This window comes from Ylistrum balloti, unplaced genomic scaffold (genome assembly GCF_031769215.1).
Source record: "Ylistrum balloti isolate Yb309-2 unplaced genomic scaffold, AGI_CSIRO_Ybal_v1 Utg369696, whole genome shotgun sequence".
In the NCBI taxonomy this organism is placed as follows: domain Eukaryota; kingdom Metazoa; phylum Mollusca; class Bivalvia; order Pectinida; family Pectinidae; genus Ylistrum; species Ylistrum balloti.
The window spans coordinates 257,611-284,588 of NW_026781929.1; the positions used below are offsets into that span (position 1 = coordinate 257,611).

Sequence of the window (26,978 nt, forward strand, 5' to 3'; positions counted from 1 at the left end):
TGTTAGATTTACAAGAATACCTGTAGTTATTTGGATACTCGCCATGACTAATTCACAAAGTTCCGTATATAGAGATGTTTTAATTCTTTGTGTTTATATCACCCTGATCGAATCATACACATTTGTCTTTGAAATGAGAAAGCATTCATCTGTATAGAGACTCGAGTCTAGGCATGAACTTCCATGCCTTGTTATTGTATATAGCAAGTATCACATTTCCGTCAAAATAGTACACATTGCACATTCCTATTTATGGCAATTTAAGACTTATCTGTAGATCAATGTTCAGATGCATTTTTAATTTTTAAATCAGTTGGATTAATGTAATTCGAGCACAGGAAGAAACTATATAATTTTATTATTTTAATTATGTCTTTTTATGCTTCAGGATCAACGAGTCTGAGACGGTATCTGAGTTTGAATTAAACAACAAGAGTTATCCCCCTTTGTTGTTCTCTCGAGTGAAAAGCTACAATGCTATCTTTGAACCCCTGAAATAGACAAGATTTTACTGCTAGAAGAGGATAAGGATACACTTTTGCTAGACAACTGGTATGATAGAAATCCTGGTGGAAAATTTGTTTATGAATGCAGGATGGTGACATCAAGAAAGCATTCAGCCATTGGTCAAGGAACTGTTAACATCTTGATGGCTGACTGAGAACTGTTATGTTATGTGGTTTTTTTTTAGGAAAAAAAATAACATTTCTGCAGTGTTTTTATTTTAATGTATTATTCTTGCTTCCATAGGTATTCATAAAAGAATGAACCTACCATTATCACTAACTTATGCAAATGATCTAGGATTGTTACTGAGTGATTCAGTTTTTGTTGTTATAAGAAAGCTCTACTTACACAACAACAATGAAAATGAATTTTATTTTATTTTGTTTTATTAGATGATGGTGGTCAATTCAAATCGCCCTACATCCGTGGTCCATCATCCATCCGTCCATAAACAGTTTTTGTTATCGCTATTTCTTGAGAAGTACTTGATGGATCTTTCTCAAATTTCATTTGTAGATTTCCCTTCATCCTTAGTTATGCCCTTTTAGTTTTGGGACTGATCAGATAAACAAAATGGCCGACAGACAGCCATCTTGAATTTTTTCAATGAGGTTTGTTATTGCTAAAAAAGTATGAGATGGATCTCTCTCAAATTTCATATGTAGGCTCCCCTTGGTCTCTAGTTGTGCAAGTTTGCAAGTTTGTTATTACTATGCCTTGAGAAGAACAGCATTGCCCTTTCTCAAATTTCATGTGAATGTTTCACCTGATCCCTTATTGTGACCATTTGATTTTGGGTCGCATCGGAAAAAGAAAACGTCCGACAGGTGGCAATGTTGGATTTTGACTTCGAAAGGTTGTTATGGCAGTTTCTAGAGAACTACAACATATATCGTTTTAATTTGGTACTGATCAGAAAAAGAAAATCGCCTACAGGCATCCATCTTGGATTTTGACTTCGGAAGTCTGTTATTACTATTTTTTAAGCAATATAGCATAGATCTTTCTCAAATTTTATGTATCGGTTCCTCTTTGTCCTGAGTTGTGCTTGTTAAAGTTTGGGACTGATCAGAAAAACATAATGGCTGATAGGCAGCTATCTTGGATTTCGCCTAGTAAAAATTGTTTACCTACTTAAGGAGTACTGAATGCATCATATGTAAGTTTCCTTTTGTCTCTACTTGTGCTGGTTGGATTTTGGGACTGATCAGAAGAAACAAAATGGCTTCCAGGTGACCATTTTGGATTTGGCAGGTAAAGATTATCATGGCTTTTTCTGAAAAGGAATGTTCAAAGTTCCTGTCATGAAGAGCAAATACAGAGAAGAGAAAAGAAAAAAGGGAGTAGCTCCAACTTTCAAACAGCAGTGGGCGCCAAGGTCCTTTTGGGATTGCTTGTTTGAAATATCACATTCAGCGGGGAAAAAAATGCTTTTTACTTTTTAGTTTCTATCTTGCCTGAGACTTCCATGTTTTGTATTTTGATGCATTTATCCAAAAGCGTATATCAAATTTTAATCAAAGTATAAAGCTATATCACACAAAGCTCAACCTGTCTATTAGAACAAAACATTATACTGTCCAAAGAAATTCAGTATGCTGAGAAGTAGAACATTTTTACAGTGTTGTGTTTATTCAGTTTCTCATAAAGATACTCTATTATAAATATAATATAGTTTAGGCATCTAAAGCTACCAGATAGATTACTGGCGTTTAATTCTTTGTGGTGTATTTTTTGGACAGACTTTATGGCTTGCTCTTTTTATTTCACATTTAGTTTATGGTTATTTTGAAGCAAGTGCTATCAAATATCTCCCTCCTCAAGAAGATGGATATTTTTGGGGTAAAAATATAATCTTTTGGGTAATAAGAATTAAGAATTGAGAATTAAAACATTTACAAATTTTCAAATCACATTCTACTATGCACCAATATTTAAACTTAACAACCAGACATTATATTCTATTATTTAATATGTATCATTTTGATATTTTTTGAGGGGATTTGCAGTTTGCTAAAAGAACTGATTATACATACAAAGTAGTATGAGTAAGACGTTGACATTAATTATGTGAATTTTTGTACTTATTAGTGATAGATGTATTGAAATAAACATGATGCATTGTACATGAATAGAGGGTGATGGAATCTGGCATTTGATAACTAATAAAACATAACAGGGTTGTGTGTCTACACCTAAACTTCACCTTTAAAGGTCGTCTGTATTGACAAAAGTTTATTTTTCACTAATAACATGTAGAAAAGGTCTTAAGAAAGTGAATGGTGTGTTATAATGTGAAATAGTTATTTTTACCTGCTTAACCTTGGATAAGGTAACATATTATATATAATAAGATAAGAGTTATCTCCCTTCAGAGAATCAATGATTTTTATTGGTTGTTCATTTTTTATGTTATTTATTAAGGTTACGTGGCCTGTGTACTCTAAATTGTTCATATTTAATGAAATAAGAACCGTAAAACAAATTGACCTTTCCAGTTTGAGTGTCTGTAGCTTAACGATGTCCAGTTATGTTGAAACAAGCAGCAAATTGTATTGTGTCTTCGCTGGCGCTGACAAATGCAAGCACACTTATGCATGTAGTCTGTAGATGAATGGTGAGGCAAATTTAAGCTATCTTAACTTCTACTTGTAAACTACAAATAAATGGTAACTGGTATAGATGTAGGTAATGTCATTCTGTATTACTTTTGGTTTTCATGCCTGTTACTGGTAAATTCCACACAGAATTTTTTTTACGAAAGTGACGATCATAAAACCAAGAAAAGTATAGCATGATAGTTGTCTTCAGGACAGGTGTCGCGATAATGCCAGTATTTTATAGATAATTTAAGCCATGAAATAAACAAAGATTAATTATATTATTAGGCAGCAAAAACAAGCTGGGGATAACGAAATAGGATATACTCAGCTTATTGTAATACATAAAAATGCACAGAAAAACACATTTAATAATCGTGCAACTGAGACATAATTAGACCCCTCTGTGGTCACCTACATATTAATATAGGACCCATTTTTCTCAAAGATACCAATTAAAAATACTACATATTGTATTATATTTAGTTATGGTATATGATAAAGTGTGACACCATATTTTTTTAGATACAGGTATAGGATATGAGAACATCAACACATTCACATTGCATATGACTATATCACTAGCTCTGTAATTATTTAACCAACAAAAAGTAAAATTGTCTATTTCAAAAATCCATCAGTTTCACATATGAGTGCAGGTTTTCATTGTGGTGCATATAACTTAGAAATAATAGACTCTTATCTGGGAAACCAGAACCTAGATTGATGGATGAGCACTTACCTTCAATAAAGTGGTAACAGATTTTTAAAATCGGCAAGTAGAGCACTTGATGCTATTATTGGAAAAAATGTATCTTTAGTAGGAACTGTAGTGTTATATATTCACCAATCTATATAACACAGCTGTGGAGCCAGTTCTGTTTTACAGATTTCTGATTTTATCAACACTGTTAAAAAAAAGCTTCAAGATACTACCAATTGGTTGGAAAGCTTACACTAAACAAGGACATGTTTCATTGTGAATGTGTTTAGTTCTCTGGTCACTTCACTCAATGAGCATGGAAGGGTCTTAAGATGTTTACCAAAATTGTAAATTTTATGACTCAAGGATTTCCCATTTTCCCTGTGGGACAGGGAAAATTTACTATAATCTATGTAGGAAAATTTCATTTTTATGCATAATTTTTTAATTTCCATTGGGTATACTGAAATCTATATGTTTTCCAATTATCTTTAATGACAGATACAAATTGAGAAGAGTCCATCCCCTGTGTTGCTTGGTTTTGAAAAACTTTCCACATTGTTTTGATTTAAGACACTTGCATTAGATTTATGATGCCTCTGGTCAATGCAATGCACCATGACTGCAGCTGAAATAATATTTATTATGAAACTGTCGTATTTTATATTCCTGTATATTATTGTTTACACCATCCAGGCTGGCGAATCTGCAATACAAGCAGAAATGACATCACAAATTTTGAATGCTGGAGATCTAAGAAAATTCAAAATATCATTGTGGCTGTCTTTTTTTAAAGTGTTAAAACTTGAATATCTAATTCATACATGTTTGAAATCATGTCATAATTTTGCCTTTGAAAACCTGAAATTACAATGTAAACAATGTCATTCAAAAATCTTACAACAAAAAAGAGAAAAGATAGACACTGAAGTTTTGTATAATGGGTGTATTGACAGACAAGGAAAGTAACTTTAATATATGGTGAAGTGTAGAAATAGTCGTCAGACTTAAAGTTATTTTTTGCCAGATTCCGTTTTTTCTTTTGACATTTTTGTAGATCTCAAAATAGTTTTTAGTTCATAAGGCCCTATGACCAAGTGAGCTGATGGCATGAAGTGTTGTCTGTTATCTGTTCATCGTCATATTTTGATGTGTTGTTGCAGCATCTATCATCCGTCTGTCATCTGTCGTCTGTCTGTGCATCCTTGGGGGCAGGGGAACCAGCTTTGTATAAATATTGGCTTTTGGCCCTGAGGGGCCTGTATAAATGAATAGATATTGCCCGAATTTTGTCTGAAGTTTTCTTATGTAAAAGAGAATTAACCCTCTATAGATGTTAAGTCTCAGTCCACAAGGGCAGAAAGGGTGAGGCCCAATAGGGGAAACAGAGAAAAATCTGTAAAATCCTACTCCTCCTGACCCAAATTTGGTCTGAAGTATTCTTGTATGAAGGTGTATCAAACTTATGTAAGTGTTAATTCTCAGTCCCCTGGGGTGGGAGGGATGAAATAGAGTAAATTCTTTAACAATATTACCTCTCCAGCAGAAATGATTGGAATTCGCCCAAATGTTGTCCGAAGCATTCTTGGGCAAAGGGGAATCAATTTTGTGTAGATGGTGGGTATTGGTCTCCCTGTGGCAGTAAACAGAGGAAGTAGATACAGGTGTTTTAAATACTTTTCCTTTAGTTTAAAGCAACCAGGTAAGAGATATAGGCCCTATGGGCCTCTTGTTTCTCTATAAATTACTCTTAGTCATTAGCAAGTGATTGTGACCATGAAATTATGAAGCATCCTTAGGGAATGAGGAATCTAATTTGTGTAAAGGATCAAATCTAGGCTCCCAAGTGGTGGGGGTAAATGGAAGAGAAATTTAGATTTTTTTACCATCCTTTTTGCTTTCAGTATAATAAAATTTTGTCCAAATACCCCATGAGCATCATTGAATCAACATCTGTATAAACTGTGGGTCTGAACTGCCCCTGTTCATCAACAATTATCAGATATTTGGAATAAATTATGAACGAATTTGAATAGATAATTTCTTTGTTTCCATCAAATAACTGAAGTTTATAATGTAAATCTATATAAAGATATCTCTGATTGGTTGATTATTGGTCAAAATCTGTGAACATTTGTGAGGGGACTTTCGAATATATCAAGTTGAAGTTCTCCTCCTTTTCATAAAATAAATGTAATTTTCACTGTTTAAATTTAAATGGTATTTTGTATTGTTTTTATATCAATGGAATATCAAATTAATTCAGTATTGGCAAAAATATTTCAATTGAGAGCTAAAGGACTTTAAAATGCCAATAATAATAATTAACTGAGTGAAAACATTTAGTCCCCACACCCCACTTTTATGCTTTCGTTGTATGTCATTGTTCTTAATTCGTACAGTGTGACCCATAGTCTACACATAGTCTTTCACAATTAAATTTCTAATTAATTGCCGTTTCTTGAGAAGTGAAAGATAAACCATTCTCATATTTCACATGTAGGTTCCTCTTAGTTCTTAGTTGTGTTTTGTCTTGTTATGAACTTATCAGGAAAACAAAATGGCCACTTGGTGGATCATATTTTATTTTGACAATTATAGTTCTAATTCTTGCTAATTAATTTATGCATCATATTCTTAGATTACCATATATAGGTTTCCTTTGGTCCCTTGTTGGATATCAGTCAGAATAAGGGACAGGTGACTATCAAGAATTTTGACAGTAATATTTGTTATTTCTATATATTGTTAATCATTGTTATCATATGATTAATTCACCTGTCGAAACAACAATTCAGTTACAACATAAAACGTCTGACGTAGTTTATATCAAATTATATGAAAACAATTTTTTATAAGGAGTATATATATATATATATATATTGTTTTTTGTAAAGCTGGTAGAAATTATTTAAAACTTATTCCTGGATTTTATAGAATCATGATGTGTATCCCTTTTTAGGTCATCCGAGATCGAGTCTCATGGTGACCTTGGGATGACTTATTGCAATTTCTTTTTGTCTTTGGTCATGCTTCATAAACTTTTTAGGTCATCTTTGGGTCTGATGACCTACATCATCATGTTTAATCCATCGCCATGCGACGTGCATCATGTGTAAATTTTTTTTTTAAACCCTACTCCTCTTTCATACCTGGATGGATTTCTGCTAAATTTGGTCTGATGCATCATTGGGTGTGAGGGTAATCATTTCTTAAATTCAGATTTTCGACCAATTCCTAATGATCAAGGGATGAGGCCCGAAAGGAAGAGGTGCTGAAATTAGATTTAAAATCCTACTCCTCCTTTCTGCCTGGGTGGATTTAAACTAGCTTTTGTTTGATTCATCAGTTAGGGTAGGCAATTATTTTTTAAATTTAGAAATTTGATTTGACCCCAAGGGACTTGGGGGCAGGGCCCCAAAAGGGAAAATCAGACAATGTTATGCTTCAAAACACTACTCCTTTTTAATGCTTGAATGGATTTTATCCAAATTTGATCTGAATCATCACTGAGAGTGGGGAATCATTCCTTAAATTAAGAAATTCGATTTGACCCCTAGTGTAATTTTAAAAAGATTTTATCTCAATACCCAGATAAAGTAGAAACAAATAGCCATCTTGGATGGTGCTTTACCGAAAATTGTAAATTTCATGACCCCAGGGCCTCACATTTCCCCTTGGGGAGGGGGTAAAATTTACTGTCGTTTGTATAGTTAACATTTTTTAATGTAATTTCTTTTTTATTTAAAATTTGGTTAGAAGCCTTAGATTGCACAGCAGTTAATCTTATGCGCAGTGTACATTTGCATTTAGTGTACAATGTAGTTATAATTATCTTTCTTTTTTATCAAAATCATTTCTTTGACATGTTTCAAAAAGCCTTGTAACTCAGGTGACAGCTAAGGCTCTTGTTTTTATCATAATATGGTTTTGTTTTATTGTGTTATTCTGTTTTGTTAACCCTTTCTAACCGAGTTATAAACACACTATCCCATGGCCACACTGGACAGACTTGTACCTTTATGCTAATTAGAAATTTGCTAATGGATTAATTAAGATTTATTGTTTTCTTACAAAAGGCCAGGATTACCATGATGACATTTTTATTAAGAGAGATAAATCCTTTTTTACAGTGGTCAGGAATACACAAATTATTTTTTGTCTTGTGTTTTAAGCCTTGTATACAATACTGGTTTTACTAGCTTTTTGGGGAATTGAAACAATTTTGAAATTATTTCCAGAAAATATCTCTGAGAAGAAGAAAAAAAACAAATGAAAAAAAAAAATTAAAGACTGGTACATGATAAGCTTGGTCAATCTGGGAATCAGATTTTCAATTTGACAGTTGCACAGATGTGAAATTATGATGTCATCTTATGTTGAAAAATCTTTGCATAACTAATGAATGGGTAAGCAACATCCAAGCCATATAAAGGATTAATAAGTTGACAGTCTGTAGCAATTGTAAGTCAATGTTTGTGTAGATGAAATTACAACTTCACATAAATCTCAGCAGATGAAGATAATTTGTTTGAATATAAATTTTGTATGGGTATGATATTGAGTAAAATCATTTAATGTTTTGATATAATTTCTGTCTTTTTTCATAACCTTTTTGTCTTCTTTGTTACCTTACCTTTGGTCTTATATAGCTGTAAACCCATGGCACATTGTCAACCACAATTACAGATGTTTTGCTCCAAAATGGTTTCGCCCTAACCTTTGGATGGAGGGCTACCAAGTTTGATGATATGAATGACCTTGATCCACTTTCAAGATCAGAGGGGTCAAATGTGTTGAAATATTTAAATAAGTTCTTTTCATTACCAAAAGGTCCATGGTGCCGATATTGGCCGTCGCATGCTGGAATGAAGGGTTACCATGTTTGTTCATATGATTGACCCTAACTCACTTCAAGGTCACAGGTGTCAAATATGTCAAAATCTTTAAACAAATTTTTCTCATTATTCAAAGGTCCCAGGGTGCTGATATTGCGCACAATTTTCAATTTCTCCTGCAGGAGTAGTAGGATTTTAAGGAAATATTGGGCCTGGCCATTTTCTAATGTTTATTACAAGTTTGATCTTTATTCACCCAAAATTGACTGAATTAGGGCAACAGTCATTCATTCCTATAAGAGAAATGGGATTTTAAAGCATTGGTTCTATTTCCCCAATTGCACCAAGGGGTAAGACAAAATAAGATTGATACAAAATTGGTTACAGAACTAATTGTTATTTTGATATTTTTTTTAATCACATTTGTATTAACTCAATCACCTCCCAGGCATAAACAATTAGGCCCTTAGGACACCTATCATATTTTCGTACTTTTAATTTCTGGGTAGATAATTCTTAAAAATGAATTTATTTTTTGAGTAATAGTAAAGAGAAAGGTTCAACTGACAAAGAAGCAATGATTTGAAATCATTGATGGTGAGTGCCTTGTCTGGGATCTCTTGTTTAGATCTGTGATTATACATCTGATTTACCATGTAGTATACTTGGGTGGGCAAAAAGGGTAAAATTGACTTCAATTTCAAAAATCTTCTTCTCAAGACCCGGATATGGTAGAATCAAATGTTCTGTATGAATGGAAGCATCTTCTATTGCTTTAATTAACGAAATGGAGGAAGGTTTTTAATACTTTACTGTAATTTTCATAGAAAAATTGTGTTTTTGAGCATAACAGTGGTTGTTTCCCAATGGAGACAACTTTGTAAGAATCATTAGTATAGGTTTACACTTTTGATGATATGTATGTATTGACACTGGCTTACTATCAACAATGTCACAGTTTCTGTTTCATGACACTTGATAACTCCCCTTTAATCTTTAAACAATATTGCTTATCTCAGGTGAACATCATGACTGCTAGGCATCTTTTGTTATTACACATCTGAACCGTGATAAAAACAAACACAGATACATTTGGGCAGATTTTTTTATTTTACATAACTTTTGTCTTTGCTGTATCTGATAAAAAGCCTTAATTAATAAATCTAACAATTTTCAATGAATAATGATAACAAAAATTAAGTACTTATGACACCAGTAATGAAAGCACAACATTCAAATGTATGTTTTATAATATAATAATAAAACATAAACAATCAATCTATCAAGCGTCATAAAAAAAACGAAATTTATTCCGACAGTGATAAGGATCTACATAAGATGACTTTCATTGGACACCTGGATATCTTATAATAATCTTTATTCCAAACATACATGATAATGATATTTGAAAAAAAAACTACACACACATACAAACCAGGGATTAAAAATCAGAATGAAAATTGATGGCTAACAACTCTGTATTAAAATTAAACATATAATTGAGTAGAATTCCTAACTGCTTTTTAAAACATAGATCACTGCATAACAATTCAAGAACAGTTTGGTACAAACTTTTAATTCAACTTGTACAATCTTATAAACAAGATTTAACAAATGACTAGAGTCAGATAAATATCTTTAAAAGAAAAAATGCAAACATAATATCATGTAAGTCATGGGCAAGTTTCTTAAAATAAAAATGCTATATACTTACTGCTGAAGTACTTGCTTCAAAATCAAACTGTCAGTCATATGGTTTAAATGAGGAAATGGCTTCAAATCAGCCCATAACATGAACGATGAACTATTCACATTGAGTAATGAAAATATTGTTAAGGACAGGAGAAAATATATTTTTAAATATCTTAAGAAAACTGATAACAATTCTGAAAGTTAACCACAGATTTCTCAATGACAATATGACCAAAATGAACACCATCTAGCTTTAATGCTCGGTTTTCCTTCAGAACTAGACTTTAAGATTGGCTCCCCAAAGTTTGAAACTAAGTGATCATGGCATCAGGTTTTACCATTAACAGATGACCATATAAGCATTTAATAGATATCTGAACATCATATAAACACCATCTGCACGTGTTGTTTCTTCACCATTTGGCAAAGATATCTTAAAAACTGAAATCTGATCAGCATGAAAGAATTCACAAATTTTTTTTTTCAAATTTATGTACCGAAACATTATACCAGAATATATCATTAGTCCCAGAGAAACCTACAACTGGATAAAACGGGACTATTCAACAAAGATTTCAAAATCTAAACAGCCCATAATTGCACATACCACAATACAATCCTCAATTTTGGTAAGCGTTTATTGATTTCAATATATCGTAATATACAAACCCATTTGTAATGAATGAACGTTACCGCTGTAAGATAATTCTAACATTTGATCACCAATTCAACACAGCAGTTGAGAAGTCAGATATGCCACTTCTGAAGATACTTCTAACAGACGTCAAAACACCAAAAGTAATTTGGTTTCAACTTAAGCCAGGCTTTTCATATTATATTTTGGTTTTAAAATGGACACGAAAGAAATTATCTGACAAATACATCCGTGACAGGTTTAGAATTTTTTAAACTCAAATTCCAAATAAGGCTTAAATCATTTCACCATGAATTTTAATTGTTTGTGCATACTGATACAAATTCCATAGCTGCCTTCTAACCCTAAAACATCCTGTCAGAATTATTCAGCATCAGCCTTTATACTAACTGCGTACAATTCCTTCAAGTCATTTCTCGAGAAAGCATTCAGAGACAACTTTGGGTACCATCCAGCGGTGAAAAACCATGGTGAATATGCCTTCTTTGACCATTCCTCCTTCAGGGTTTCCGTTCCCTCTTCACTCATCTGGGTCAGAAACTAGAACTCTATACTGAGTACGTCTCTCATCTGGGTCAGAAACTAGAACTCTATACTGAGTACTTCACTCATCTGGGTCAGAAACTAGAACTCTATACTGAGTACGTCTCTCATCTGGGTCAGAAACTAGAACTCTATACTGAGTACTTCACTCATCTGGGTCAGAAACTAGAACTCTATACTGAGTACTTCACTCATCTGGGTCAGAAACTAGAACTCTATACTGAGTACTTCACTCATCTGGGTCAGAAACTAGAACTCTATACTGAGTACTTCACTCATCTGGGTCAGAAACTAGAACTCTATACTGAGTACTTCACTCATCTGGGTCAGAAACTAGAACTCTATACTGAGTACTTCACTCATCTGGGTCAGAAACTAGAACTCTATACTGAGTACGTCTCTCATCTGGGTCAGAAACTAGAACTCTATACTGAGTACTTCACTCATCTGGGTCAGAAACTAGAACTCTATACTGAGTACTTCACTCATCTGGGTCAGAAACTAGAACTCTATACTGAGTACTTCACTCATCTGGGTCAGAAACTAGAACTCTATACTGAGTACTTCACTCATCTGGGTCAGAAACTAGAACTCAAAACGGAGTACTTCACACATCTGGGTCAGAAACTAGAACTCTATACTGAGTACTTCACTCATCTGGGTCAGAAACTAGAACTCTATACTGAGTACTTCACTCATCTGGGTCAGAAACTAGAACTCTATACGGAGTACTTCACTCATCTGGGTCAGAAACTAGAACTCTATACTGAGTACTTCACTCATCTGGGTCAGAAACTATAACTCTATACTAAGTAATTGGACTGCATTTGGTGCAATGCCTTTCAAGGAAACTGGTACACTATGAAATGCTCATTGAGGACTTAAGCAGAAGTACTGGTCTATTTTCAATTTTAAATGTCAAAAGTATATGTCCTAAAGTGATCAGAGATCTTTAGAATGTTTGGTGTGGCCCTCTGAGACATGCAAGATACCACCCCAACCTGCAGCTATGCCCCACAAGAAGCTGCCCCTGACAGTAGTGAAATACAGTAAGGATTTTCTTTCTTTTTTCTTCCTCCATCTCCTGCAAGGTTATTCTTTTATTATAGGCCCAACTTTGCAAGAGCAAGCCACTGCAGTAACATTGGTCCCCAATTTGAAACACTGCTTTAATTGGTATCTACTGAAGTCAGAATGTCAAACTAGATTTTTCACCCAACATACCTTTCTTTAAACAGAAATATTCAGCCCAAAAAACAGGTTGTAAATTTCATACATATCACTAAAGTTATCTTTTCTTTGTACATCCAAGACACAGAAGAGAACAATGCAATTTGTAACAAGAGGCACACAGTGCCTGCATCACTCAACTGAATCTTGAAGCCCAGCAATGGTAGACATATCTATAGGTTTGGGTTTTCAAATGTTTCCAAATAACAGCTCAGACGCTTAAACTCTTTGATAGAAAAAGAGCAATGATTAAATTCTTATATCATGATAAAGGTCTTCGTCTATTGACGCTCAGTAAAAGTTTATATGGTCATCAGATTGGTATCTCAACTATGTCAAAAACATGACCCAGAACTTAGGTCCTTAGAGGTAGGCCACAACAGGGAGTCAATTCTTACATCACAAATTTGTTTATCTCTTATAGCCCAGCAATTATATATATAACTATAGGGTGGTGGTTCAAACTGTTTCAAAGATGTAACCCAGAAATTAAGTACAGAGGGGTGGGGCCACACCCAAGGGCCAGTACTTATATCGTAAATTCCTAATATCTCTTAATCCCCTGCATTTTTAAATATGGTTTAGAAGTCAGGATCTCAATGTTTAAAAGATATTAATAGAAACTGGGGTAGGGGGCCAGACCCCACGGCCAATTCTCACATTATGGTTGTGTTTTTCTCTTGATGCCTAGTAATACAATATATGGTTATTGCTTGGGGATCTTATCAATTTCCAAAGTTTGAATCCACAAATTGAGTTCAGAGGGGTGGAGCCACACCCAAGCGCCAGTTTTTTTTTTTTTTTCTTTTGAGGTGGGTGGAGGAGTGGGGGGTGGGAGCTGTTGTGCTGAATCCTTCTCTAACTTTATATGGAAGTGGTCAGTTACCCAAAAGTCAATAGGAGAGAGAATTACTCAATGTTGTAGTGTTTAATCAAATATCAGTCTATAGCTGTATATAAGTAGTGAAGTTAACAGTAATAAACCATCTTAAGATACCAACAATAACATCTACATCAGGTAAACAAAACACAAAGTCGTTCCAAGGTCCGGTTATTAGTAAATGACAATTCCTTTTTCTCAGGAAAGGAAATATGGGAATGATTGAACAAATGTTTCAGCTAAACATCCTGTTTTAATGTGAAATGTTTTCACTGCGATCACTGAAAAAACGATTGATAGAATTAGCATAATTAAGATATTTCTTTAATAAAATTTTGAAAACAAATATAACAAAGACATACCCGCTATTTATGAATTAATATAAAAAATATCACAATAATGAATCTGACTTATCATTCCGAACTGGAATAAACAAACCTACCAGCTGATAATATATATGAACAAACAGTTGGTACAAAGTCCTCAACATCATACATTCCTTCTGCCAACAAATATTTTTTTCAATAAAAATTCACAATTATGTATCACTCCATGACTTTTGCATACATGAATTCAGAACATGTCTTACCTGTTCAACCTAATCAAAGTAATGGACAGGTTGCTTTATGAATTATGGAATGCACCATTTTTAATTTAAAGGGTAAACATGCCAAGGATAACATTTTCTAAGGGACTACTACCTGTATCAAACAAACACATTTCTACAAGTGTCCTTGTTGGAGTTGAAGCAAACTTTACAATGCAGCAAGACTAATTTGTAACATGAATAATATAAAGATGGATAGTTCACTCTTGTGTTACAAAAACAGGAAATACATTTATATCTTTTGTAACACTTTCTAGGAAATATAAATATGAACAACTCATCATAATGTGTAGCCAATGTTCAACATTTAACTTGGAAGATTCTTGATCTTCAGATAATCAATCGTTAAGTTTTACAGTTATCATAATAGTGAGAAACTTATTTGTATCCATGGATTTCTGGACTTTTATCAACTCTCCCAAGTGAAATAGGAAAAAAATTCTTCTCTTTAAGAAAGTTTTGTAAAACTTTGTTTTATTACTGGCATAATATTCCATGAATTTTTTTAAGTTGAATAAGTGCTTGAACAGAGAAGGTGTTGAGAATCAATGTCTTCTCAATATAAACAACAAAGTTCCAACCTTGTATAAGGCGTACATCAAACTTCCAGTCTTGTATAAGGCGTACAACAAAGTTCCAGCCTTGTATAAGGTGTACAACAAAGTTCCAGCCTTGTATAAGGCGTACATCAAAGTTCCAGCCTTGTATAAGGTGTACATCAAAGTTCCAGCCTTGTATAAGGTGTACATCAAAGTTCCAGCCTTGTACATGTCATACATCAAAGTTCCAACCTTGTATAAGGCGTACATCAAAGTTCCAGCCTTGTATAAGGTGTACATCAAAGTTCCAACCTTGTATAAGGTGTACATCAAAGTTCCAGCCTTGTATAAGGCCTATATCAAAGTTCCAGCCTTGTACATGGCATACATCAAAGTTCCAACCTTGTATAAGGCGTACATCAAAGGTCCAGCCTTGTATAAGGTGTACATCAAAGTTCCAACCTTGTATAAGGTGTACATCAAAGTTCCAACCTTGTATAAGGTGTACATCAAAGTTCCAGCCTTGTACATGGCATACATCAAAGTTCCAGCCTTGTATAAGGCGTACATCATAGTTCTAGCCTTGTATAAGGCGTACATCAAAGTTCCAACCTTGTACATGGCATACATCAAAGTTCCAACCTTGTATAAGGTGTACATCAAAGTTCCAACTTTGTATAAGGTGTACATCAAAGTTCCAGCCTTGTACATGGCATACATCAAAGTTCCAGCCTTGTACATGGCGTACATCAAAGGTCCAGCCTTGTATAAGGCGTACATCAAAGGTCCAGCCTTGTATAAGGCGTACATCAAAGTTCTAGCCTTGTATAAGGTGTACATCAAAGTTCCAACCTTGTATAAGGCGTACATCAAAGGTCCAGCCTTGTATAAGGCCTATATCAAAGTTCCAGCCTTGTATAAGGCCTACATCAAAGTTCCAACCTTGTACATGGCATACATCAAAGTTCCAACCTTGTATAAGATGTACATCAAAGTTCCAACCTTGTATAAGGTGTACATCAAAATTCCAGCCTTGTGCATGGTGTACATCAAAGTTCCAGCCTTGTGCATGGCATACATCATAGTTCTAGCTGTTTATATGGCATACAGCAGACCTACATAAGTATGCAGATATATTATCCTTATTTCTTTCTGAAATTTGAAATGATTATCCGAATGCCCTTGCAACTTTGTGCTTTCATTCAGCATGCAAATATCATAACACGATGATGAATAATTCATATCATCTTCATTTTCAAATATTTCACAATTCAAGTATACGTAAACATCCTAGAATCAGACTCCATGATCTTATCAGACTGTGATTTATATAGAAATATGATTACACATCAAACATGTTTGTTGTATTACTACCTAATTACTCTTACATAGATCACAAAAAATTAACTAAAATAAATGCATTTGCAACTGCAAATGAAAAGTGCATTTCCATATTGAAATCAGAGGAAAAATTAACACATTTGTATGTGCAGTGTAGAGCTCATCACAGTTATAAAAAACAAGGTTATTTTTGAGACAAAATGTGTCTTATGCTGACGATCTTGGTCTTGATTAAAGTGACAGTAATTCTCTTATTTCCACAGTTCAAACATTACGCTACCATGCAGCAGGTAGATACTTAGAACAGCGTTTGAGCACACTTTACTCTTGCTTTCTTGGTCAACATATATACAATGTACACAGGTGTATTTCAAAACTTTTATCAATTCAATTTTACATTCAGGCATGGTTTTATCTTTTTTTTATTATCAAATTTGAACAAAAACACTGTTCTCTTCGACATTTACCCTGTCTATTTGAAAATGTAACACCAAAGTCTGACCTTGTGCACATCTATCTCACTGTTATTGTCATTCACACCAAAGACTTCAAGCAATAGACACAACCTTCGAAAAAACACGCTTCTTCCAAATAAGAATTACAAAAGTGCTGAGCCTTGAAAATTCTTTAAAATTGTCCATTTAGAATGAATCTAATAATCGATGACCTTGACATTCTAATAATTAAGTCCTTAAAATCTAACTTGAAATTTCTAGCAAGCATTGCATCTGTGTGCAAAGAAGGGAGGTTTGAAAATTACATACAAACAGACAGCATATTAACTCCCATTTGATTTGATATTAAAAGGGAATTCTAATCCAATCATAATCCCTGTTACTCAGCTATAGGTAAACAAGGATCTCCACAAATGATGATAATTATTACAACGGTAGATTAACTGTGGTATAAAAAAAGGCAATTAATTTTGATATATAATAAATGGTATCAATAAACATGGAACATCCTAAACATACCAAGTTCAATTCTCTTCAGGCAAAATTGTTACAACTGCTGGTCTTTCAGTTCAATGACTGGAATGATTGAGTAACAATTCTCATAATTTCTGTATTCAAAAATGTCTGAGATAGTAGCTTAAACCAAGGCCATCCTACTAATAAGAATTTAAAGCTTAAATGTTCACAATCTATGTTAATGCATGACATAATGAATTGTATGACAGTATGAAAATGGACACTACAAATGTTTCTCACAAGTATGAAATACTGTATTTTCTTTGTTTCATTTCAAGGAATATGTTTCCTAACTATGTCACTAACCATCCACGGAGTGGTCATTGTTCTCTATGTATGCATCAAATGTTTGTTATGGAATTCCATATCTATAAATTGTTTTCCTAATATTAATTGACACCTCTATGTTAATACAATGTGCTATGTCCTCGGACTGCTGTTATTGTAGCCACTATCCAGCGATGTAGTTGAGCCTTTGCGGGAATGACCAAGTGTGGAAGTGGACGAGTGATGACCCACCAATGAGTTACTTGTAAATAATTTGTACCAACCAATCACAATGTTTGTTAGATCCAGATGGTCCAATAGAATCTGTGCTACTCCCATGAACACTTTTCTGTCCATTCGTCCGTAATCACCCCATACTGTTACCTGTTAAACAATAATTAGGGTGATGGTTCATCAGTAAACAATAATAGTAACAGTAATAAGCATCACCTTGTAACATTTTACTGCAAATATAATGCATAAGAGTTCCTACATTGTAAAAACAGTTGCATATCTAGATAATTTTTCCCGTCAGTATTACAAACTTCATAAAAATCATAACCTGATTGACAAAGATATGTTGAGCCTTCATACAAGTTTGGATGTTGCGGAATGTAACATCTGAACTAGACCAGAGGGATTTTGGCACCCACCAATGTTTGATCTTTATTTGCTATTTGAAAGTTGTTTATTTTCCCTTCTTTTCTCCTCTCTTCTTTGTTTCTGCTTGTAATAATAAGAAATTTGAACATTCCTTTGCAAAAATAGCAATGATAATCTTTACCTGCCAATCCAAGATGGTTGCCTGACAGCCATTTTGTTTTTTTTTTGTTTTTTTTTATCAGTCCAAAATTCAAATGGGCACAAGTAGAAATCAAAGAGAACATACATATTAGATTTGAGAGATTCATTCAGTACTACCTAAGAAATAGTGATAACAATTTTAACTAGGCGAAATCAAAGACCCAAAAATTAAATGAGCACAACCAAGGACCAAGGGGAACTACATATTGAATTTAAGAAAGTCACTTTATTTTTCTGATCAGACCTAAAATCAAATAGACACAACTAGGGACAACGAGGAACGTACATATGAAGTTTTAGACTTATCCATCCAATACTTCTCAAGAAATAGTGATAATAAACTTTCAAAGACTAATTCCAAGATGGCCACCTGCCTGCCATTTTATGTTACTGATCAGTCCAAAAATCAAATGGGCACAACTAAGGAACCAAGAGGAACCTATATATCAAATTTAAGGAAGCCATTTTCTTTTTCTGATCATACCCAATATTAAATGGGCACAACTAGGGAAAAAGGGGAACCTACATATGAAATATAGGAGAGAACCATCAACTGGTTCTCAAGAAACCACAATAACAAACTTCAAGTCTAAATGCATAATGTCCACCTGCTGACCATTTTGTTTTTCATATAAGACACAAAATTGAATGGGCACAACTACTAACCAAGGAGAATATACATATGAAATTTAAGAGAGATCCATCACATGCTTTTCAAGAAACAGCAATAACAAACTTCAAAAATCTAAATCCAAGATGGCCACCTGTCGGCCATTATAGTTTTCTGATCAGACCCAAAATCAAATGGGACACTCATGGACTTTTGCTTGACATATTTGACCCCTGTGACCTTGAAAGTTGTTCAAGGTCATTCATTTAAACAAAGAGAAGAACATATTTCATATGAAATCTGAGAAAGATCCATCCAGTTCTTCTAAAGAAATAGCAATATAAATTGTTTTGAGCCAGACAACAAACCATGGATATAGGACAATTTAAATAGCCCAACATCTGATGATAGTGGGATAAAAAAAATCTATTTATTTTTATTGAAATTTTATAGATGTCTTTAATAAGCATTTGTAATTAATAATCAGAGCTTGTAACCTAGATTCAAATCTGTGCTAGGTCCAATTAAGAGCTCTTTTGATGTATGGTGTTTTATTTTTACAAGAATTCAAGAAGGTTGGAAAATAGATATGTTTGAAGATATTGTTCCATAAAGCCTTACCTGGAGTATTTTGCCCCCGTACTGCTCCATAAAGACAAGTTGTTGTTGGTACAGAGGGTCTAGAGTCCGTCTTGCCACCACAGTCTTTTGTTTTTCAACACATGTTTTACCATCTATCAGGTATACCTTGACATATGGAGCTGGGACACAAAAATATCAACAATGATATAATCTGGACCTGAGACATGCTCCTGATGTTGTCTTTAGATAGTTTGTGAAAATGGGATAAAATATTGACATTATCTATGGGTATTTTCTGGAGCTTGGACATTATCTTTGGACCTGGGACATAATGCATACATTATTTAAGTGTATTTTGTGGAGCATGGAAATAATGCTGACATTATCATAGACTTCTTCCGAGAGTCTGGACAAAGTACTGATATTATCATAGGGTTCATGCTGTTGCTGGGACCTAACACTGACATTATCTTAAGGTCTTTACTTGAGCTTGGACATAACATTGACATAATTATAAGGTCCTTTCTGGAGCTGGGACATAACATTGACATAATTATAAGGTCCTTGCTGAGGCTGGGGCATAACATTGACATAATTTATAGGGTCCTTGTTGAAGCTGGGACATAACACTGACATTATCTTAAGGCCTTTACTTGAGCTGGGACATAACATTGACATAATTTATAGGGTCCTTGCTGGAGCTGGGAAAATTTATTCAAGTCCTGTTCAGTTTGATGACATTAGCAATTACACTATAATCTTGACAACAGATTAAAAAGCTGTAGGAAATATCCTAAAGTCACATTTAACTATTCACATGTAAGAATGAAACGTTCAACTATCCATTATGTCAACCTTCACATGATGTATCTGTATCTAACACTACTTCCTGTGATATACCCTATAATGTTTAATTCATTATAACAGATTATTTCATATAATCATCCTTAGTTCCACTAAATGAAATATTCAGTACAGCATTTGGACTACAACAAATGAAAGACATATTTCTACGATAAGATGGAACTGGGTCAACGTTTTTACCTACCTGGTAGGATTTTAGCTCCTGATTTTGCCATTAATTGTCGTGCACGAATGACCTCAACCTCCAAGTGACCTTTCCTATCATAAAGTCCAAGTTGGATTTCACCAAGACATGGTGAGCCCAGAACTTGACGGCCCACCAGCTGTGCAGGACCCAAGCCCTCGATGAATTCTCCAAACTGACCCTCAGGACCGAGGGCAGGATTACCACCTGGGGGCAGCCAGACCCTGTAAAACAGCCTATGATGTAGCTGAATCATTTCTGTACAGTTCCTTACTGTAAGTCGTTACGTAACAAGAGGCCCATAGTGCCTGTATGTACTCGTATAACCCAAGATATCTAGAATATAGGTCAAGGTCAACTATTTGAATATTAAAGAATCAAAATCAACTTCCTGTGATGTCATAATGGTTGATTCCTGGTGGATATAAAAATCCAACTATTCCAGTTTGGACCCAAATATAGTAACAAAGGTTTTTCCATGAAGTCAGACAGCAGACAATATGCCACAATAAAAAAGTTTTTTTTGAAGAAAAAGACAACAGTGAGGCTAAAGAGATTTGTTGATCCGTGACCAGGTTTATCTAATTGCTGAAGAGATTAGTTGATCCTTGACCAAGTTTATCTAAATGCTAAAGAGATTCGTTGATCCGTGACCAGGTTTATCTAATTGCTGAAGAGATTTGTTGATCCTTGACCAGGTTTATCTATCTAATTGCTGAAGAGATTCGTTGATCCATAACCATGTTTATTATGCTGCAATTGTAATTCTAGGAGTTGACCTTTTGACATTGTTCACATGACCTTGACCTGCTGATACTCACACACTGCCGGAATCACTACTGATACTGCCGATACTCCCATCTGTGGAATCTTTACTCGCCTGTTTCACCATTCTACCATATTTTGGTTCCAGGCCATGCCCGACTTCTACACTTCTTTGGAAAGAGTTCTTTTTCTTACCCGCCTCTGTGTCCCATAAGTGAAGTACATCACGATATTGTATAAGACACAATCAACACTATTAAAAAACCCTACAGATCCCTAATTAAACAGTCCAACTGCTGACAACCTAGTGTGCTTAAATTGCCATGAGTGTGAAAGGTAAAACTAAAATTTCACAACTAAATCATCTAATAATAAAAACATATATTTAATGTATTACAAATCACACTTCCATCTCAATTTTGAATACATATTTCATAATTCAAGTTTCATATTTTTCTAAATAGCTTTATTATGGAAAGCTAGTATCATTTAAATACAGGTTTCAATATAGTGTACGGAAACTAAAACAGTTACAGCTGACTTGTCTATCGTCTATTTCAGTACTAACTGACCTGCTAACTGTGAGGCACTATTACTTTTCCATGGAAGGCCTACGAAGGTTGCCATTTTGTGGCCGAGACTAGGTCTCCGTTTGCGACCCTCTGTCACACTGGCACTGAGAGCAGAATCAGACATACTACCATCATTCTTCTCGTAGCTATCACGGCTATCACTGCTAGAACTAGGTGTCACCTGTCGGCGTGGAATGGTAGTCCGAATCCCCATTCTTTGTGAAAATTCACTGTTAACACAGAAACCACACAGAAAATAAGAATGACACAAAATAATTATCCTCTTACCCTGGAAAAGATTTTTAACATTTTTATTGGTGCAATATATCTTCCCACCTAAAGATTGAGAAAATATCCTTGTCATAACTTCACATCAAGAACATCATTTATTGAGTCATTTACCAACTATATAACTTTTGGAGCAAAATAAAGATAAAGAGATCCTTTTGGATGAGATAAGGTTTATCTAATCCACTGTGGTTAGGTAAGAGATTAGTTGATCCTTCCAATTCCACTGTGGTTAAGAGAGGTTGAGCTCTGCCTATGGTTCTGAGATAATGTTGTACAATTCCACTGTGGTTAGGTAAGGTTTAGCTCTGCCTATGGTGAAGAGATAATGTTGTACAATTCCACTGTTTATTATGCTGCAATTGTATGGTCTGAGATAATGTTGTACAATTCCACTGTGGTTAGGTAAGGTTGAGCTCACACTGCCTATGGTCTGAGATAAGGTTGTACAATTCCACTGTGGTTAGGTAAGGTTGAGCTCTGCCTATGGTCTGAGATAATGTTGTACAATTCCACTGTGGTTAGGTAAGGTTGAGCTCTGCCTATGGTCTGAGATAAGGTTGTACAATTCCACTGTGGTTAGGTAGGATTGAGCTCTGCCTATGGTCTGAGATAATGTTGTACAATTCCACTGTGGTTAGGTAAGGTTGAGCTCTGCCTATGGTCTGAGATAATGTTGTACAATTCCACTGTGGTTAATAATAAAAAGCTCTGCATATATTTAATGTTGTACAATTCCACTGTGGTTAGGTAAGGTTGAGCTCTGCCTATGGTCTGAGATAATGTTGTACAATTCCACTGTGGTTAGGTAAAGCTCTGCCTATGGTCTGAGATAAGGTTTACAATTCCACTGTGGTTAGGTAAGGTTACTCTGCCTATGGTCTGAGATAATGTTGTACAATTCCACTGTGGTTAGGTAAGGTTGAGCTCTGCCTATGGTCTGAGATAATGTTGTACAATTCCACTGTGGTTAGGTAAGGTTGAGCTCTGCCTATGGTCTGAGAAGGTTGTACAATTCCACTGTGGTTAGGTAGGATTGGCTATGCCTATGGTCTGAGATAATGTTGTACAATTCCACTGTGGTTAGGTAAGGTTGAGCTCTGCCTATGGTCTGAGATAATGTTGTACAATTCCACTGTGGTTAGGTAAGGTTGAGCTCTGCCTATGGTCTGAGATAATGTTGTACAATTCCACTGTGGTTAGGTAAGGTTGAGCTCTGCCTATGGTCTGAGATAATGTTGTACAATTCCACTGTGGTTAGGTAAGGTTGAGCTCTGCCTATGGTCTGAGATAATGTTGTACAATTCCACTGTGGTTAGGTAAGGTTGAGCTCTGCCTATGGTCTGAGATAAGGTTGTACAATTCCACTGTGGTTAGGTAAGGTTGAGCTCTGCCTATGGTCTGAGATAATGTTGTACAATTCCACTGTGGTTAGGTAAGGTTGAGCTCTGCCTATGGTCTGAGATAATGTTGTACAATTCCACTGTGGTTAGGTAAGGTTGAGCTCTGCCTATGGTCTGAGATAATGTTGTACAATTCCACTGTGGTTAGGTAAGGTTGAGCTCTGCCTATGGTCTGAGATAATGTTGTACAATTCCACTGTGGTTAGGTAAGGTTGAGCTCTGCCTATGGTCTGAGATAATGTTGTACAATTCCACTGTGGTTAGGTAAGGTTGAGCTCTGCCTATGGTCTGAGATAATGTTGTACAATTCCACTGTGGTTAGGTAAGGTTGAGCTCTGCCTATGGTCTGAGATAATGTTGTACAATTCCACTGTGGTTAGGTAAGGTTGAGCTCTGCCTATGGTCTGAGATAAGGTTGAATATTTTTTTGGGGTAAGATAGGGTTGAACACTTCCTTTGAACAAGATAAGGTTGAAAATTCTTTGGGATGAGACCATGTAATTTAGTGCCATTTGCCCTGGAAGCTATGGAAGGTTTCTGTAAAATTTCACTGAAATCGGATCAGGAGTTTTCCAGAAGTCAAAAATGTTAAAAGTTAAGGATGAACTAGACCCAGGAAGTACCCCTTATGAAAAATGAAATATATGGACAAAGTTGAAAGCAACTTTCATCAAAATCCAATGAAAATGGACAGATGGACAGATATATGGATCGACGGACAGGGAAACGCCTAGACAGACAGACGGACAGACGGACAAGGTGATTACTATAGGGCACCCGCATCGTGATGCGGGGCCCTAATAACGCACACTGCACGACACCAGGCAAAAGGGGATTACAATAGGTCACCTTGAGACAATCAGGTGACCTAAACACCCTCTTATAAATTATTCCCTTTTAAGTGTTAAATCTGTGTATTTTAAGAGTTTTGAAATAGACATACCTGAATGTGCGTCGCGGATGATCTGATTGTGTAGACCTCACACTAAGTGTGCTCACTTTGGAAACTTCAGACATATCGCTGGTTTCAGAGGCGTCGCTTCCCATATCATCAACCAGGTCTGGATTAAACTCTGAATACACGAAAAGAATTGCAGAATTTTACGCTTGTGTTTATGCATATACTGGAGATTAGATTAGGAGTTTTGGTTTACCAGACCAATCCTAATCCCATTCGAAAATAATTTGAATTTTAAAGTGACATAATCCTCACAATATCAACAAAACTAAAAAAAAACCAAGAACTGCACAATTTTATTCGAAACGATTCCTCACATGTTCTTATCCAATTAAACGATCCTTTCTGCTATTGATGACGAAGAAGCCCAGCCCACATTTAAGTCAAACAGTCGACAGATTCTTGTCAGGATGTCGGTTGAGGCATTTGCAAAGTCTTAAAATGTTACTCTATCTAAATTGTTTTTTACATCGATTACTAATATACATACCCAAAATTTGTCAAATCTATCTCTGAATGGTAAAAGTACTTATTCACTAAATCAGATTGTTAAAACAACAGACATTGTGGGGAGGAGACAACAAAAAATCATGTCAGGAAACTCATCAGAAGGTGTCAGTGTGTTTCTTTCAAACAGAGATTGGGATTTACATATCATTCTTTACAGAATTATCCAGTAAAGGTAGGAGATAATGTCATGTAATATGATTATTTAGTTGTGATATCATTAACTGAAGTTGATCCCTGGATTGAGAATATTGCCTACTGCACAGTAACAGTTCTTTTATTTATCCATATTCTGACATTACTGCAAACTCGTTGGAAGTGGAGACTAGTGAATCAGAATATATCATATTTCTTTTCGTAAGGTTTGTCAGGCTTTCTTGGAATATTCCAACAGATATCAAAGCATTGGTTATTGAGAAGAATAAAAATCATAAAAACAGCCACAAAACAGGTTCAGTGATTCAAGGAAGCAGTTAATATACAGACCATACAATGAAGATTGCAAAACAGTTAAACATTTAAGTCAAATAGAAATCCATATTTCATAACATCTTATAAACAACATATTTACTTGGTAGTTCATATTATGTAGCTTTTTTTACGTATAAAACTGATTAGATTGTTAGAAGCAGGCAAAAGTCACCAATACAGAGTTCGGAGTCTTAGTTTTTTACCAGGATTTCTTCTAGATCTACGATGATGATGAACTCGTTCGAAATCATGGCCACCTCGTTCGTACATCATTTCTCCTCGGTCACCTGACATTCCTCTATCTCGTGATCTTTCCCGGAAGTCACCACGGTGATAATCACGTCTACTGCGATAACTCTCACTGTCAGATACATTGGCACCACTAGAGGACATTTTCATCTTCATTGTCAGTTTCTGGGCCCGTTTTTCCAGATCCTGAGTCGCTTTTGGGACAAAGAACAGTGGTCTCATTATTGGTAAGAACATTAGACATCTAATGAATGACTTATCAATCAATATGAAAGGAAGTTTGCTTTCATAACAAATAAAAGAAGTCTCAGATTACAGTTTTTGAACTTGTTAATAGGCACTAATTTTTCGTATATATATATATATATCAGTCTCAAACTTCGAAGAGAGATTTGGTTCGTAATTTGTCTACATATCTTAGAGCTATAAGTTTGCATCCTAAACATTCCTGGACATTTCGCCCCAAAAAACTGAAGGTAAAAGTGACGAGTGACCAATCACAGATCAATACACTTCTTTTAAGATTATAAAGGAATAACATCCAACTTCTAAGTCAGTACAACATATCATTATGCAGCCTCAAGATTCAGTTGATATACATCAAAAGATCACATTAGTCTCCTCATCTTATTCACAAGGTATCACACCATAAAATGTTCTAAGGGGGTGAAGAACTTTGGTAGTATGTACACATATGTTGGCATAAGGATTAAGTAGTATGTAGATACATCTGGGTCTCAAGCTGTGATGACAGACTTAGGTAGTATGATACTGATATAGTGTATAACCGGGTGTCCAGATAATGTGGACAGTTAAGTTACAACACAAAGTCTTCAAGTTTTTGTAGTTACCTTTATCACGACTGGCCATTTGAGCTTCGAGTGGAATTGCTGGCAGTTTTCTTCGCTTTGGTGATGATTTACTGTTAAATGAATAATATGACTTGAATTAACTACTTTTAATATAATGGACATTAGGACATTATTGTTTCAATGAGTTCATTGTATAGTAAAGCAGAAAACAAATCAAGAATCAGTGCATAACAAGTTTGGAAGTCCTAAAGCAGGGCTCTCACACCCCATTTTGGGACTGGGGCCTAAATTGGGAAAATATTCGGCCCCAAATCCGGCAGATCGAGAGCCCTGTAAAGGTCAGGCAAACCTTCTTAGGACCGGCCGACAAGGCCCCCGTAGTAGCACAAAGTTATGGTAATTATTACTGAAATGCTACAAATAAAGACACACAATGTGTATATATAAAATTTTATGCTTATGATTAAAACATTACATTATCCATGCATTCATTACCCTATGATGTGACACCATGTGAGCAGAAAATAAAGCTGACA

At 35.0% G+C, this 26,978-nt stretch overlaps 4 protein-coding genes across 4 annotated transcripts in view; 3 read left to right on the top strand and 1 right to left on the bottom strand.

Annotated features, from left to right (window-relative positions):
• The window catches only part of LOC132565144 (F-box only protein 9-like), a 30,271-nt gene extending 25,571 nt beyond the window's left edge, over positions 1-4,700 (top strand). The window contains exon 13 of the mRNA XM_060229755.1: positions 389-4,700. Within this exon, the coding sequence (XP_060085738.1) occupies positions 389-500 (112 nt within the window). The 3' untranslated portion in view covers positions 501-4,700. The remainder of the gene's footprint in view (positions 1-388) is intronic.
• Positions 4,701-11,018: 6,318 nt separating this feature from the next.
• On the top strand, positions 11,019-12,339 carry LOC132565145 (zinc finger protein 875-like). Its single transcript, XM_060229756.1, has 2 exons — positions 11,019-11,138; positions 11,500-12,339. The coding sequence occupies exons 1-2, from the start codon at positions 11,019-11,021 to the stop codon at positions 12,337-12,339; spliced, it is 960 nt and encodes a 319-aa protein (XP_060085739.1).
• A 180-nt stretch (positions 12,340-12,519) lies between these two features.
• LOC132565146 (adhesive plaque matrix protein-like) lies at positions 12,520-15,917 on the top strand. Its single transcript, XM_060229758.1, has 2 exons — positions 12,520-12,587; positions 14,786-15,917. Exons 1-2 carry the CDS (start codon positions 12,520-12,522, stop codon positions 15,915-15,917), a joined length of 1,200 nt encoding a protein of 399 aa, XP_060085741.1.
• A 1,609-nt stretch (positions 15,918-17,526) lies between these two features.
• LOC132565136 (regulating synaptic membrane exocytosis protein 2-like) overlaps positions 17,527-26,978 on the bottom strand; it is a 106,888-nt gene continuing 97,436 nt past the window's right edge. Inside the window, exons 17-24 of the mRNA XM_060229747.1 lie at positions 26,482-26,552; positions 25,585-25,824; positions 24,389-24,518; positions 21,755-21,984; positions 21,239-21,383; positions 20,418-20,641; positions 19,409-19,548; positions 17,527-17,757 (exon numbers count right to left, since the gene is read on the bottom strand). Coding sequence (XP_060085730.1) covers positions 17,527-17,757; positions 19,409-19,548; positions 20,418-20,641; positions 21,239-21,383; positions 21,755-21,984; positions 24,389-24,518; positions 25,585-25,824; positions 26,482-26,552 — 1,411 coding nt within the window. The remainder of the gene's footprint in view (positions 17,758-19,408; positions 19,549-20,417; positions 20,642-21,238; positions 21,384-21,754; positions 21,985-24,388; positions 24,519-25,584; positions 25,825-26,481; positions 26,553-26,978) is intronic.